This window comes from Abramis brama, assembly GCF_963993115.1.
Source record: "Abramis brama genome assembly, chromosome: 2".
Taxonomy (NCBI): domain Eukaryota; kingdom Metazoa; phylum Chordata; class Actinopteri; order Cypriniformes; family Leuciscidae; genus Abramis; species Abramis brama.
The window spans coordinates 20278024-20295234 of NC_139964.1; the positions used below are offsets into that span (position 1 = coordinate 20278024).

General features: G+C 36.8%; 1 protein-coding gene across 1 annotated transcript in view; it reads right to left on the bottom strand.

Moving 5' to 3' along the window:
• Window positions 1-17211, bottom strand: part of LOC311077829 (complement C3-like) — a 121552-nt gene that overhangs the window by 99295 nt on the left and 5046 nt on the right. The window contains exons 2-6 of the mRNA XM_084106460.1: window positions 15213-15273; window positions 15025-15108; window positions 4995-5198; window positions 2591-2666; window positions 974-1133 (exon numbers count right to left, since the gene is read on the bottom strand). Of these exons, the coding sequence (XP_083962586.1) occupies window positions 974-1133; window positions 2591-2666; window positions 4995-5198; window positions 15025-15108; window positions 15213-15273 (585 nt within the window). The remainder of the gene's footprint in view (window positions 1-973; window positions 1134-2590; window positions 2667-4994; window positions 5199-15024; window positions 15109-15212; window positions 15274-17211) is intronic.

Below are 17211 nucleotides of genomic sequence, written 5' to 3' on the forward strand. Positions count from 1 at the left end.
CTTTCACATCTACTGCAGTCAGATTCACCCGTGTTCACTCTGAAGAAATCACTCACATGGCTGTGCACTTGTAATGACACATCAATGATGTTAAGAGGCTAAAAGCAGGTTTAAATATTGCCCCATTGAAGTCAACAGGTGCAAATTTAAAAAAAAGGATAACACGGTGTAGGCAACACCGATTTTTGTCATTGTTCTCTGTATTGACAGCACTCCAAATTGACAAAAAAATGAGCTCAATGTTAAAATTGACCGGAGTTCTCCTTTAAGATACTTCAGTTTCTAATCCCAGAGTGATTAATAGGTGCACATAAATTATTTTATTAACTTTTAAACTCTTTTTCAAAACTGCATCAATGCATTTGATGCCGTATCGATACAGAATCATCCGTATTGATATATTACTGTATTGATATTTTGAGCACAGCCCTATTTAAAGCCTTGTTCCATGTGTCCCCTTTTATACTTTGAGCACCTGCCCCTCCAGAGGTCTCTGCACGGCCCTGCTCCTGAGTGCCTGAGAAAGACTTGCTTTGGCCTATCAGAAGCTAACACTGTTATGAGCCGCGTCCCTTTGTAGCTTCCACTTGTGATGTCATTATGTAACAACAATCAAGATTGGACTAGTTCCACATGTGCTCAGACGCTATCACGCTGGAGGCGATCTCCAAAGTGTTATCTTTGATTCAGCCCGAGTTTCTTTCTCAGGGAACAAGGGTTACAAACGTAACACGAGACGTTTTCTTGGTTAATAAAAACCATGGAAACATGTCCTGCGAAATAGCTTATTCAGAACAGTAATAAAAACAATGCAATTTTAATAGTCCTTCTTTTTTTTAAATGGTAAACATGTTTCAGATTCTGCAAGGGTTATGAAAACTTAACTGCATCTTACAAATTAATTGTAGGTCACTTTAATTTCTCCTCCACAGATGAGTTCAAATACAGTCAGTCATAGCCACATTTAACTTACCGCCATCGCACTCGAAGATACTGGTGCATCCTCTCTGAAAGAGCCGTCTGGCTGTTGTTTGTGGAGAACCAGCCACTTGAGGGCGCTGCAGACCACATTTTCCTCTATAGCAATTAAGTTACTGGCCATGGCAAAGACTTTAGCCACATATGCTGTCAGCCTTTAACAAACAGAAACAAGCAGAGGTGGAAAGTCCAGGGGTCAGAAAGTAAAAGTCCTGCCATATATTTATTCCACCCATGAACTCACACAGCAAAAACTCCAGTTTTAAATGAACTCTCCTGGGAGTTTATTTGGCTCCAGACTCAAGAGTGTTAAAGTTAATGAGATAATTAAGTGATTGATTGAGTGATGATTGACCATTATTGAAGACACCTGATGTTAACAAGCAGAATCACTGAAGGAGAAAAATCACAATTTTAGTTACCATTATGGATATCGGTGTTTGATTTAGTTGGGCAGTTGACCTTTAAATGTTTAACTTTAGATTTTGTTTGGCTGCTGTATCTGTGTTATAACAGCCAGATGAACAAAGAGAAAAGGTGAACAGGTGTTGGTTATATTTTAACATAATCATCACAGTGATTCTACAGAATAATATCCAGATTTGTCATTATAATCCAAATGATTTCTTAAAAGTTGTTCTGATATTAAAAAAAAAAAAATCTTTCTTTAAGGCGCACACAGACATCAAGAATCAGTGTATGAATCTCAACAATGGTGACAAAAAGAATATTCAATTAGGGAAAGGAAATTAGTAAGACAATTCAGATCATAATTTATTCATACCGCAATGCATGATGGGAGCCATGAATGAGTTTTGATTGGTGGTACCCAGAATGCACTGCAACATACTTTATTATTGTCACCATTGTTGAGAATCACAGGCTGATTCTTGGTGTCAGTGTGTCCAAATAAAAATAAAAAAATCTTTTCAAAGTGTTTGATCAGGACAACTTTAAAGAAATCTTTTGGATTATTTTGAAAATGCTGATTATATTGAGTATACTGTAGAATCATAGACTGCTGTAATCAGCAAGGTAAACCTAACTCTCTGAATGAGCTTTGTGATTCAAATCAAAAGATGATTATGTCAAAACACAACCAAAATGACCTGATCAGCTTTTCTCTTTGTTCATCTGAGAGTTATAACACTGATAGAACAGCCAAACAAAATCTAACGGTATTAGTTTAAGGTTCAAGAGCCCAACTAAAGCCAACACTAATCACCATAATGGCAACTTAAAAAAAGAGATTTTCTCCTTTGGTGATTCTGCTTGTTAACATCAGGTGTCTTCAATAATGCTCAATCATCACTCAATCAATCACTTAATTATCTCATTAACTTTAACACTCTTGAGTCTGGAGCCAAATAAACTCCCAGGAGAGTTCATTTAAAACTGGAGTTTTTGCTGTGTGAGTTCATGGGTGGAATAAATATATGGCAGGACTTTTACTTTCTGACCCCTGGACTTTCCACCTCTGGAAACAAGAGCTAATAAATAACAAGTAATAATATGCTACTATTAATCTAAATGTTATTAAATAATAACATGACAGGAGAAAGTGGGCATGCAAATAAAAACAATCAAAACTGATTGATTGAAATGAAAATACCATGTGCTGCTCTTCGAGGATGAATAGGCATGGTAGGATCCATCTGGTTGACGATGACTCAGCTGATTTTGATAACCTTAATACAAAAAAGAAAAAAAGATATTATATTGATATGTTTATTATTTGCTTTGTTTTTTATTCCTTTTATTTTTCTATGGAAGTAAAATAATGTCAAATGTTTTTGAAATAAAAAGCCTGTTGAATTGCACTACTTGAAAAAAATAGGCATTGCATTAACCATGCGTCTCCAGGCATTGCATTTTAATGCATTGTATTTTTAGGGCTTGCATTTTTATGGGCTGAAATTCAACAGGTTGAATATTTAAGCTGTGAATATTTAAATTAAAAACATTTCAAACACCTTTTCATTATTAAAAATTCAATAATCCATATTCACCTTTCATATTTCACTTCCAAAATATTCAAACTGTTTAAAAATACAACCAATAATATTCAACAGGCAATTTTCGGCCCATTTTATTTCGCTTTGCAAAATTCGCTTCCACAAATTCAGTGGTTCAAATTCGACAGTAAATTCAACATTGACGTCCAGGAACTGCAGGAAAAGCAATAGATTACCGAGCATACTCTCCATCTGCTGTTAGTCACCTCACCATCAGATGGTGCAAAAGCGCTTGTTATTGACGAAGACATTCATTCATAAAATGGAAATGATTATCTGTGTCAGTATGTGCGGAAAAGATGATAAACACACAAAAGCTGTGTTTATGTTTCATTCAATAACTTCATTGTTACTTTCCCTGTGTATTCTACATGTCATCAGCTTTCTCTACCATGAACAGGATTATAATCGGTTTCCCTCAATACCTCATACTCAAGGATTCCCCTTCAGTTGGGACAAAACGCTTAACGTAGCTTAATGTACTAATACAGTGATATGAAAGATCAATCTTGCACCTTATTGGGGAAGTAGGCTGTAGGCTCAGAATATGAACTTGACGCGCAAAGTTTCATGCTGAGCGTTTCGTGATATACTGGCGATATACATAAGCCTACTGTTGATATACATATACTGATATACTATATATAGTATGCCTACGTGTATTGCATTAGTTTAAACTGTCATAGCACTTGCATACTGTTGTCCTATTGTTAGTTTAACTGTAAATCACTTTGGATAAAAGCGTCTTCTAAATGACTAAATGTAAAATTGGCTTGACTGGACATTCGCACATTTAGGGACCGTCTCTAAAGTTGCATACAACATTGGCATACACGTTTCTAACTTCAATAGCAAACTTAAATTTATTTGAATAAATATAAAAAATCCAAAGGGTGCGCATTATGCCTGACACTACATGAACACTTTACAGTTGGTTTTATGACTGTAAGTCGTTCTATTCAAATGCTATCGGAGTTAGAAAAGTGTTGTATACACTTTAGAGACGGTCCCTAAATGTGCGAATGTCCAACATCAAGCCAACTTTATGCCAGTCTATCACTGGGAAATGCTCAGCTTTGCGCGTTATTCTGAGTCCATCTGCTTGCCTGCGAGTTTGGTCTTTTACATCACTGTAGTCCATTAATCTACGTTAAGCGTTGTATATGTCCAGAAGTATTGAGGGAAACCCTAATAGCCTGCATGCAGCACATCGCCACAATATAAAGTTAAAGCAACTAAACAACCAAGAGAAATATTATGTCAACCTCAAAAATGTAACATTGGATCTGTACATCCGCATCGGGGAATAACATTATAATCTCGTTCACGGTAGAGAAAGATGCATGTAGGCTACACAGGAAAAGTAACCGTGAAGGCACTGAATTTAAAACAGCCGTCATAATAATCACAAATACATTTACATTGCTGTAAATGAGTTTTATGAATGAATGACTTGCTCTAATTTTGCTGGTCTTCGTCAACAACACGCGCTTTTGCACCACCTGCTGGTGAGGTCGACTAACAGCAGATGGAGAGTGATCGGTAATCTATTGCTTTTCCTGCAGTTCCTGGACGTCAATGTTGAATTTACTGTCGAATTTGAACCACTGAATTTGTGGAAGCGAATTTGCAAAGCGAAATAAAATGGACCGAAAATTGCCTGTTGAATATTATTGGTTGTATTTTTAAACAGTTTGAATATTTTGGAAGTGAAATATGAAAGGTGAATATGGATTATTGAATTTTTAATAATGAAAAGGTGTTTTTAATTGAAATATTCAAAGCTTAAATATTCAACCATGCTGAATTTCAGCCCATAAAAATGCAAGCCCTAAAAATACAATGCATTAAAATGCAAGCATGGTTAATGCAATGCCTATTTTTTTCAAGTAGTGCAATTCAACAGGCTTTTTATTTCAAAAACATTTGACATTATTTTACTTCCATATTTTTCTTTTCAAATTGTAGTCAGATTATGTGTATCTATTGTATCCTGCTGACCTGTGTAGATATGTTTAATGGCTTCACTACGGCGGTCTATTCCAACAGTCTCCCACTGATTGGTGTTGTCCAGATAATGAGTGGCAATGACCGGTAGAGTCATACTGGCCATGTTCTGCTCTGCACATCCACCGGGTTGTCTAATAAGGCTACCCATGACGTTTCCACTGATGGCCTTCTCGGCTGTCTGAGAGATCGCTTCACCTGGAAGAAGAAAAAAGGGAATGGAGTCTGAGAATTCAGTTTTTAAATAATCTTTACGATGAGTTGTAATTTATGCAACACTTTCAACACTATCCAACATAGTAACATTGTGACGTCCCAGCTAACATACACAGCAAAAACTCCCGTGTTAAATTAACAGCTCTGTGATTCTACAGCACATAATTTTCAGTATTTTTCATACAATTCAAAATATTTCATAAACATTGTTCTGATCAAAATACTTTTAAATACATTTATTTAGAAACACAGACATCAATAATCATCAGAAGGGACAGAGAGCACAACAAAACGGGCACAATCTCTTCTCTCCCCTGACTCCTCACACTGTCTTCTCCCCTTCAGATATCATTCAGTGATGCAAATCTCACAAACCTATTGTCTCCAGCTGTTTAATGTGAGGTCAAAATAAATACGTCTGGTGCGAATGGTAAAGGGGTTTTATTCCCGCAGCAGCAAAACAGTCAGAAAAAAGAAACCAATTTCTGCTCTTCTGATGCGGGAGGTGCCCCAATAAAGATAACCGTTTGTCTTCATACCCCAAACTCAGGCGTGACCACTTGGGGCAAGGGAAAAGGTCCAATGAAAGCAGAATAAATATTTGGGTGCTAGATGTTTATTGTTCTTTTGTTGTAAACAAAATCTAATGTTTATAGTTTAAGGGTCAAGAGCCCAACTAAAGCAAACACTGATCACCATATTGGTGTCTTAAAAATAGATTTTCTCCTTCAGTGATTCTGCTTGTTAACATCAGGTGTCTTCAATATTGGTCAATCATCACTCAATTAATCACTTAATTATCTCATTAACTTTAACACTCTTGAGCAGGGTTCACCAATCTCGATCCTGGAGGGCCGCTGTCCTGCAGAGTTTAGCTCCAACCAGCTCCAACACACCTGTTTGAAGGTTTCTAGTATGCCTAGTGAGACCTTGATTATCTGGTTCAGGTGTGTTTAATTGGGGTTGGAGCTAAACTCTGCAGGACAGCGGCCCTCCGAGATTGGTGAACCCTGCTCTTGAGTGTTAATTTAACACTCATATTTTAACACTGACTCTGGAGCCATATAAATTCCCAGGAGAGTTAATTTAACACTGGAGTTTTTGCTGTGCACTTGGGTATTTAAAGGGAATTGGAAAACCACTCAAAGAAGCAGCTGTACACAGAACTTCCCACACTGTTGCTGTGTGTCTCTATTGCAAGGTATGCTGACTCTTTTAAACTATTTTTGATAATGCATTTTGAATTATGTTTGTATTTTATGCTGATCAGTTATGTTTTGTGTATTCTTTTTAATCCTTTTATTGATGTTTAACTCTGCCTGGCAAAATAAATGTTACATCTTGATTTATTCTGAAGTATTCTGAAATCATTATTTTAGTAGATTATGAGGACCCAGCTAGCAGGGAATGTTCTCGGAACGTTGGATAACATTCCCTACAAGTTTGGCTAATGTTTTAAATAAAACATTTGAATGTAATGTTCAAAGAATGTTTTGAGGATGTTTTCTCATTCCAAATAATGTTTCTATAAGGTTAAATGTAAACTAAGATATAACGTTTTAACTGTAACATTTTGAGGATGTTTTCAGAGAATGTTATCCTACACAGCAAAAACTAAAGTGTTAAAATATGAGTGTTAAATGAACACTGAAGAGTGTTAAAATGAATGAGATAATTAAGTGATTAATTGTGTGATGATTGAGCATTATTGAAGACACCTGATGTTAACAAGCAGAATCACCAAAGGAGAAAATCTCATTTTAAGTTACCATTATGGTGATCAGTGTTTGCTTTAGTTGGGCTCTTGACCTTTAAACTAATAACTTTAGATTTTGTCTGGCTGTTGTATATGAATTATAACTCTCAGATGAACAAAGATAAAAGATGATCAGGTGGTGTTGGTTATTTTTTGACATAATCATCATTTGACCTGAAACACTAAACTCATTCACACTTAGTCATTTAGCAGGTGCTTTTATCCAAAGTGACTTACAACAGGGGAGTAAAGTTTAGAGAGTTAGGTTTGCCTTGTTGATTGCAGCAGCCTGGTGGTTTTATAGCATACAATTTGTAGCATTTTCTATAGAATCCAAAATATTTCTTAAAAGTTCTGTTCAAAAGATTTTAATTAGACACAAAGACATCAAGATTCAGCCTGTGAATCTCAACAATGAGTTCAGATGACGTGCCTACTGCTCTGTTCATACATGCGCCTTTAGTTTGACCCAGAGCCATATAGAGAGAGAGTTGCGAAAACTCCATTGACTACAATGGAACGCTTTTTTTTAGCCTCTCAATAGTTCCCGGAAGTAGCAGCAGCGCGGTAGAACTAGGGTAGAACAGACCGTTTGTGATGCACTTTTAAAAGGTAAGACGTTTAAAGAATAAGATTGTACTGATAATATACATCTGAATCAAATAAACTTGTGTATTAAAGCATGCTAGTTGATTATTGCTCTCTCAATTAGTAGTTTTAGGGGGCGTTATCAGATAAAAGATAGGTCATTGGATAAAGTTAGTAGCGCATAACAAACCACAAATAGCCTATTAATGGTTAAAACCGTTCTAATTAATGCATTTTTATCCTTTGTTGTGTAATAAGAGGGAAAGGCTTCTAAACAGGGGTTAAATATAACATTGGGGAGTGTGATATGTGGAAGTGATAAAATGAGAATATCCGTTTCATTCCTCATTAAATGTGCAATAACAAAAAAATCCTTATTTTAGATTGCATATTTGAGTAACAAAAACAAACAAAAAAGTTTTTTTTAGACATTGTGTTTTCTGTTGACTATTAGGCTGTCTATATTATGTTTCAGCTCAGCTGATTTTTGGATTGATGGGAAAGGGAAATGGAAGTTTATTTGTGAGATTAAAAACAATGCTTAAAGGCAGCAAGCCATTTTAAAAAACAAATCACACTAGACTAAATGGGGAATAATACTAAATACCACAACATGTAATATATACTACTACTGTATATAATTTGTCCCGTTTCTGTCTCCTTTATCTCTTTCAACACAAAGGGATTCAGTGGATCCTGAAGACTCCCTGCACTGACGCTGTACCCTCACCTTCAGCATATTTTCTCCTCTCTGTGTCAGACATTACAAGAACAACATAGAGGAAATGACAGACAACATGCATGACATGCAGTTTATTAGACATTTATAAATCCCATTGTGCTAAATCAATGAAAAAGTATATATATATAATGTATATTTTTGAGTCATGAACTTTGACTTTTTGAAATTTAAACAAGTTTCAGCTGTAAACATTTCTAACCCAGCACCTTGATGCCAAAATTACGTCAAGAAATAGGTCAAAAATGAAAGTCATATTGACGTCAAAGTGTCAATGTCAATTTGATGTCAAGATTTTGACCTCTGCTGATGTAATTTTGCCAAACAAAAAGGTGAAATGCATGACCGCACACTACCAGCTTCACTTAAAACTAAACAGATTTACATTATTTAATTTCAATTTTAATGAAATCATTTAAATTGTGCATTTTGTGCAAGTCACCATGATGGTGGTTAGCGTTTGCTTTAGTTGTGCTCTTGACCCTTGACTGTTTAATATAAAATTTTATCTGGCTGCTAAAATTGTGTGCTTATAAAGCACATGTGTTGTAGCTAAAAAAGCCAAGAGATCAGGAGATGGTGGCTGGTTATTGATGATGATGATATCATCATGTAAATGCCTGATTCCCTGATCATGTTCCATGTCTAATGCTTTGATTATATAGGACTTGTGGTTTTTATGTTGTATTATAATAGAATCCATTCAATTTTATAGTATGAGAGCAATGTTGTTCAGCAAATAATATAAATTTCAAAAACATTTAGTGAATTAAACTCTTTCATCTACATTATTACTTAGCCATCAAGAATCAGTGTATGACTCTCAACAATGGTGACAATCAATGAAACGCTTCAGCTGCAGTGCATGCTGGGTACCACCAATCAAAACTCACCCATATCTCCCAGCATGCATTGCGGCATTAATAAATTATGCAGCTGGAGTTGATCTGATTGTCTGGATATTTTGTTTGATTGTCACCATTGTTGAGATTCATATGCTGTTTCTTGATGTCTGTGTGCGTCTATGTAATGCCATAGACTAATGTTTTTTGTGCACTAAATAGTTTTTAAAAACCAAGTATATTATTTGATAAACAACATGGAGTCAAATGACTTCTATTATGAATAAAACAGTTTTAAAAACACAAGTTCTATATAATCAAAGCATTAGACACTGAATAAGATCAGGGATTCAGGCAATTACATGATGATATCATCATCATCATCATCAATAAACAGCCAACATCACCTGATCTCATTTTTTCACGGCCTTTTTAGCTACACTGTTAGACCTTACCGTTTTTTTTTACAGTAAAATAAGTGATTGTAAGCAGAATCACTGAAGAAAAGAGAAACACAAGAACAGAAAATAGAGAAACACAATAACTACGACTGACTTCCAGCCATTACACATTATTACACTTATTATTAACCAGTATGACTTTATTTCTGTCATACATCTACAGAAGTTGTTATTGAGATGTTTAATTGAAAATGTTTGGTTTGAAGTTACCATTATATAGATCAGTGCTTGCTTTAGTTGGGATGCTGATGCTAAAACATTAGTTTTTCTTTTGCTGCTTGAGCTGTGTTGTTGCAAGTCACACTTGCGCACACACAGTTTATGAATGACTGCAGTTATAATGATTATGATGACAAAATCATCATATTGCCTGTTCATTCACTAAGGAATTCATTCTCACTTATTCAGAGTTTAATCCTCAATCAAAAGTGTTACATTACCACCACTGTGAAAACGCAGCAATAAGATACAATGACTCTTTTTTTTTAAACACATGATGCATAACCAGAGAAACAGACCTACACTGTGTTTAAGAATCACCGAGATATCACAATTTAGCACATGAATCTCAACAATGGTGGCAATATTTCTTTTTTATTATTATTATTATTCATGCAGCAGTGCATGCTGGGAGTTTTATATTATCCTGGAACCCAGCATGCATTGCGACATGAAACTTTTCACCATTGTTGAGATTCATGTGCTGATTGTTGATATCTGTGTGTGTCTGAGTCAAGCAGGAGTAAAATAAAATTGAATGCACTATATGATTACAGTATTCTTCAGAAGACCTGATTACAGAAATATTGATTTCATTTAGTAGATTCACAGATATATGCTAAACATGAGATAACTATAATTTCAATGACTATATACAGGAAAAAATCAGGCATGTCCAGGATGATTGTGACATCATCACAAAAAAATAAAAACACCTGATCATCTTCCTCTTGACTCTTTCTTGCCATAACAAATGTGTGTTATAAACTCACCGTTACAGCAGCCAGAGAGAGATGAAAGGTAAGAAGTCCAGGGACAAGAGACCAACTAAAGCAAATACTGATCTCCATCATGGTGACAACAAATTTTATTAATAACTAAATCTCTGTTAATTCTCAACAAGAACTTTTGTACATGTATGAAAGAAATAATCGTAAACTGGTTTGTAAACTGGTTTCACACTCAGTGTGGCTGGAAGTCAGTTGTAGTTCTTGTGTTTCTCTTTTTTCTGTTCTTGATTCTCTGTCCTTCAGTGATTCTGCTTATCAGGTGTTCATCAGTGTCTCAATTCACTCACTTCTTTTCATTCAAGGGGACTATATTAGTGAACTAATGTAGGGAATAGTGAATGAGGGTATAGGGTGTGATTGGGAAAACAGCCTCTGATTGTCGCATTTTGAGCACTGTTAATTCACAGTATATTCCTGTAGGCTACTTTTATTTTCTACGGTATATTACTGTTTTAATGGAAAATGGTACACTGTTAACCCTTGCTGTAAAATTCTGACAATATTATACCATTTTCCATTAAAACAGTAATATACCATATAGTCCACTTGAATGAAAAGAAGTGAGTGAATTGAGAAACTGATGAACACCTGATAAGCAGAATCACTGAAGGACAGAGAAACAAGAACAGAAAAAAGAGAAACACAAAAACTACAACTGACTTCCAGCCACACTGAGTGTGAAACCAGTTTACAAACCAGTTTACGATTACTTCTTTCATACATGTACAAAAGTTCTTGTTGAGAATTAACAGAGATTTAGTTATTAATAAAGTTTGTTGTCACCATGATGGAGATCAGTATTTGCTTTAGTTGGTCTCTTGTCCCTGGACTTCTTACCTTTCATCTCTCTCTGGCTGCTGTAACAGTGAGTTTATAAAACACATTTGTTATGGCAAGAAAAAGTCAAGAGGAAGATGATTTTTATTTTTTTGCGATGGTGTCACAATCATCCTGGACATGCCTGATTTTCAGATTTTTCCTGTATATAATCATTGAAATTATAGTTATCTCATATTTAGCATATATCTGTGAATCCACAAAATGAAATCAATATTTCTGTTATCAGGTCTTCTGAAAACAACAATCATATAGTGCATTCAATTTTATTTTACTCCTGCTTGGCTCAGACACACACAGACATCAACAATCAGCATATGAATCTCAACAATGGTGAAAAGTTTCATGTCGCAATGCATGCTGGGTTCCAGGATAATATAAAACTCCCAGCATGCACTGCTGCATGAATAATAATAAAAAATAAATATTGCCACCATTGTTGAGATTCATGTGCTAAATTGTGATATCTCGGTGTTTCTAAAACACAGTGTAGCTCTGTTTCTCTGGTTATGCATCATGTGTTTAAAAAAAAAGAGTCATTGTATCTTATTGCTGCGTTTTCACAGTGGTGGTAATGTAACACTTTCGATTGAGGATTAAACTCTGAATAAGTGAGAATGAATTCCTTAGTGAATGAACAGGCAATATGATGATTTTGTCATCATAGTCATTATAACTGCAGTCATTCATAAACTGTGTGCGCACAAGTGTGACTTGCAAAAACACAGCTCAAGCAGCAAAAGAAAAACTAATGTTTTAGCATCAGCATCCCAACTAAAGCAAGCACTGATCTCTATAACGGTAACTTCAAACCAAACATTTTCAATTAAACATCTCAATAACAACTTCTGTATGACAGAAATAAAGTCATACTGGTTAATAATAAGTGTTATAATGTGTAATGGCTGGAAGTCAGTCGTAGTTATTGTGTTTCTCTATTTTCTGTTCTTGTGTTTCTCTTTTCTTCAGTGATTCTGCTTGCAATCACTTACATATTCCCTTAATTATCTCACTGCATCGTTACTTTTTACTCGTAGTGTGGATTTCCTGTGGGGTTGAAAGGGTTAACTGTGTAAGATAAAAAAGACACACCCACAAAATGTATTTTAACAGTAATAAACTGTAAGTTATAAAACAGGTTTATACTGGCAACACTGTTGCCAGTAGTTTACTGTAAAATTATTTTTTTGGGTCACCATTGTGCAGAAGAGTAGAGCCTGTGCTTCAGTCCAGGAGAAGATCTACAAACATTGATGATTTGCTGCATGTTGCTTTATTTAACAGGCGGTGACTGTGTAGTTGCTGGTCCAGTGGAAATCTCTTTATGTGCAATAGTTTTTTAGTGGTCTCAAATGAAAGAAGTTCACAGTAATACTTTGCTCACATTATTAATGCATTATAAATTTAAGTTAATACATTTAAATGACAGTTGGTCAATTTAAGGCAGTCGGTTTCTGCAAGTGTAATTAGTTAACTATAAATTTAGTGCATTTTTACAGAAACAAACTAGATTACAGTAAAGAACTGTACAATTAACAGTATTTTACTGGCAACAGTGTTGCCAGTATTTTACTGTAAAAAAACCCGGTAAGGTCTAACAGTGTATGATATTGTCAGAATTTGGCATTTTTTTACAGCAAGGGTTAACAGTGCAGGTAAATAATTAGTTTGTAGTTTCTCTGCATTTACATACTTGTTACCTGTGGTAATTACCAATAACCAACTATAACTTACCATATATTTACCAGGTAAATACCTAGTAATTAGAGGACTGTAAAAGGAAGGGTTACCAAAAATGTATTCCACTAAGGATCTCAAACCAACCACATATAGGTGCACACATACTACAATGCATAATAATACACATTTAAAAGTTTACTGAACTTCTTTTTAATCTAACAAATAAGCTATCTAACAATAATTTAAAAAAACATTTGTTTGGACTGGCCGAAAAGAAGGAACATACTGTGTGGGAAAATGCGAGGCAAATATAGATAATTATACTAGCCCTCACAATTGTTCATGGACTTTACATCATTGCTTTAATTTAGCCATTACCAAAAACCCACACAGTGTCCAAAATTGTATACCACCCCAGGTTTCAGCTTTCTTTAAACAAAAAATGCACAACTATACATAACAGAAACAGAGGTGGAAAGTCCAGGGGTCAGAAAGTAAAAGTCCTGCCATATATTTATTCCACCCATGAACTCACACAGCAAAAACTCCAGTTTTAAATGAACTCTCCTGGGAGTTTATTTGGGTCCAGACTCAAGAGTGTTAAAGTTAATGAGATAATTTAGTGATTGATTGAGTGATGATTGAGCATTATTGAAGACACCTGATGTTAACAAGCAGAATCACCAAAGGAGAAAATCTCTTTTTTTAAGTTGCCATTATGGTGATTAGTGTTGGCTTTAGTTGGGCTCTTGAACCTTAAACTAATACCGTTAGATTTTGTTTGGCTGTTCTATCAGTGTTATAACTCTCAGATGAACAAAGAGAAAAACTGATCAGGTCATTTTGGTTGTGTTTCAACATAATCATCTTTTGACTTGAATCACAAAGCTCATTCAGAGAGTTAGGTTTACCTTGCTGATTACAGCAGTCTATGATTCTACAGTATACGCTTATCAATGTAATCAGCATTTTCAAAATAATCCAAAAGATTTCTTTAAAGTTGTCCTGATCAAAACACTTTGAAAAGTTTTTTTTTTTTTTTTTTGGACACACTGACACCAAGAATCAGCCTGTGATTCTCAACAATGGTGACAATAATAAAGCATGTTGCAGTGCATTCTGGGTACCACCAATCAAAACTCATTCATGGCTCCCATCATGCATTGCGGTATGAATAAATTATGATCTGAATTGTCTTACTAATTTCCTTTCCCTAATTGAATATTCTTTTTGTCACCATTGTTGAGATTCATACACTGATTCTTGATGTCTGTGTGCGCCTTAAAGAAAGATTTTTTTTTTTTTAATATCAGAACAACTTTTAAGAAATCATTTGGATTATAATGACAAATCTGGATATTATTCTGTAGAATCACTGTGATGCTGTTATGACCAATATACATTTAAGTCAGAGATTAGACTCTAAATGAGTTCAGTGATTCAGGTTAAATGATGATTATGTTAAAATATAACCAACACCTGTTCACCTTTTCTCTTTGCTCATCTGGCTGTTATAACACAGATACAACATCCAAACAAAATCTAAAGTTAAACATTTAAAGGTCAACTGCCCAACTAAATCAAACACCGATATCCATAATGGTAACTAAAATTGTGATTTTTCTCCTTCAGTGATTCTGCTTGTTAACATCAGGTGTCTTCAATAATGCTCAATCATCACTCAATCAATCACTTAATTATCTCATTAACTTTAACACTCTTGAGTCTGGAGCCAAATAAACTCCCAGGAGAGTTCATTTAAAACTGGAGTTTTTGCTGTGTGAGTTCATGGGTGGAATAAATATATGGCAGGACTTTTACTTTCTGACCCCTGGACTTTCCACCTCTGAACAAAAATAATCACTACATATTCTTAAAAACATATTTTTCCTTACCAGCAATCGAGATGTAGGTGTTACCAGGTGTGTCTGGAACCTGATCCTTTGGTTTTGCAGATCTAATAAGTATAGGTTTTTCCCCTGTTTCATTTGGGATAAAGAACAGGAAAATAAAGGAAGGGTCATGAGTTATGTGCTGATCAGATGTTGTACAGTTTTGGTGAGTCTTGAGCAGGGAATCTCACCATTCTTAGCAGGATTGAGTTCCACACTATTGCTTTGTAGTTGAATCAGCACACCCTCAGACTGAAAGAGACAGAGTAAGTTAACTACCTGTGGTTATCTAGTTTATTCAAATATTCAAATTATATTATTATTATTGTTATTCAAATTATATTATTATATATAGTTCTATATTATATATATTATATAATAGGACAAATATTTATTAGTCATTACATTAACAAATGACCAAATCAAATAAAACGTACTCGGTTACTAACGTAACCTCGGTTCTCTCTAGAAGAGGGAACGAGTACTGCGTTCGTAGAACGCTGCGGGAAAAGTCTCTTTTCACGAAATACTGAAGCAAAATTATCCTTAATTTTCATATTTGTAAAACGCATTGCGGCAGTGCACAGCCATGGCGAGACGGCTCGCTCACTCATTGGCTGTTCTGCGGCAACTGCATGAGCCTATCGAGCGAGGGCTGATGCAACATCAGACCAATGAGAGTGCTTCGCGCGCTCCTCGTCACATCCCGCCGAAACGGGTGTGGCCATCCCCTATAAAAGGAGCTCGAGTAGGCTGATTCAACTGGTTTTCATCGCCGAAGCGAACCAGAGCGAACCGCGCGCACGGCAGGGAACGCAGTACTCGTTCCCTCTTCTAGAGAGAACCGAGGTTACGTTAGTAACCGAGTACGTTCTCTTACGAGAGTTCTCTCGTACTGCGTTCGTAGAACGCTGCGGGAACCACTTGTAAGACGCCGTGCGTGCTGGGATGAGAAAACACCGACCACTGGAAGCTAGTCCAGGTATACAGTGCATAATCACCCGGTAGACTTCGGAGAGTCTGGAGGGGGGGGGGGGGGGGGACAACCACCCTCAGATAGCTGCGTCCTAAGACGCGATATAACATCACATAGGCAGGGGAAGGCCTGGCTAATGTGGGAAATGTGGGTCTTACGTAATTTCGCCCAAATGGATGCGCCCTTAAGCGCGATACAGCGTCACATAGGCAGGGAGAGCCTGGCTGATGTGGGAAATGTGGGACTTACACACTTTCGCCCAAATAGGTGCGTTCTAGACGCGATATAACATCACATAGGCAGGAGGGAGCCTGGCTAATGTGGGAAAAACATGGGTCTTACACAATTCTGCCCAGAAAACTTCGGCGGCGCTGTGCGTCTACGATATCAGTGCCGTGTTTAGACAGCTGACTCGAATACACCGAAAATACTTGGCTTGCAAGTGCGGTGAAGTCTTCGGTGGCGCTGTGCGCCTGCGAAATCAGTGTCCTGGTTAGACAGCTGATTCGGCTAAACCGAAAACAACCTGGCCTGCAGGGCGGGAACTTCTAGGTTGTAGAACCTTATGAATGTAGACGGCGAGGCCCAGCCCGCCGCCGTACATATTTCCTGTAAGGAAATCCCGCTAGACCAGGCCCACGATGAGGCAACGCCTCTCGTGGAATGCGCTCTAATGCCCAAGGGGCACTGAAGGCCCTTGGTGGTATAAGCCATTGTTATGGCGTCAACCACCCACCTGGACAGGCTCTGTTTCGAAACAGCCGTTCCCTTGGAACGTCCACTGAACGAGACAAAGAGCTGCTCCGTCTGTCTGAAGGCAGCGGAGCGGGACACATAAGCTCTTAAAGCCCTAACGGGGCAAAGACAGCTCGAGTCCCCTTCCTCGTTTGATCCCGGCAGGGCAGACAGGGAAATAACCTGAGCCCTAAACGGAGTGTTGAGGGATTTCGGCACGTAGCCGTGCCTAGGTTTGAGTATGACTTTGGAGTCATTGGGCCCAAACTCCAAGCACGTTGGACTCACAGAGAGCGCGTGCAGATCGCCTATGCGCTTCACCGAAGCGAGGGCCATCAAAAACACCGTTTTGAAAGACAGATGTTTGAGGCTGACAGATTGGATAGGCTCAAAGGGGGGACCTTTCATGGCTGCCAAGACCGTAGAAAGGTCCCACACCGGGACTGAGGGAGGTCTGGGGGGATTCAGCCTCCTAGCTC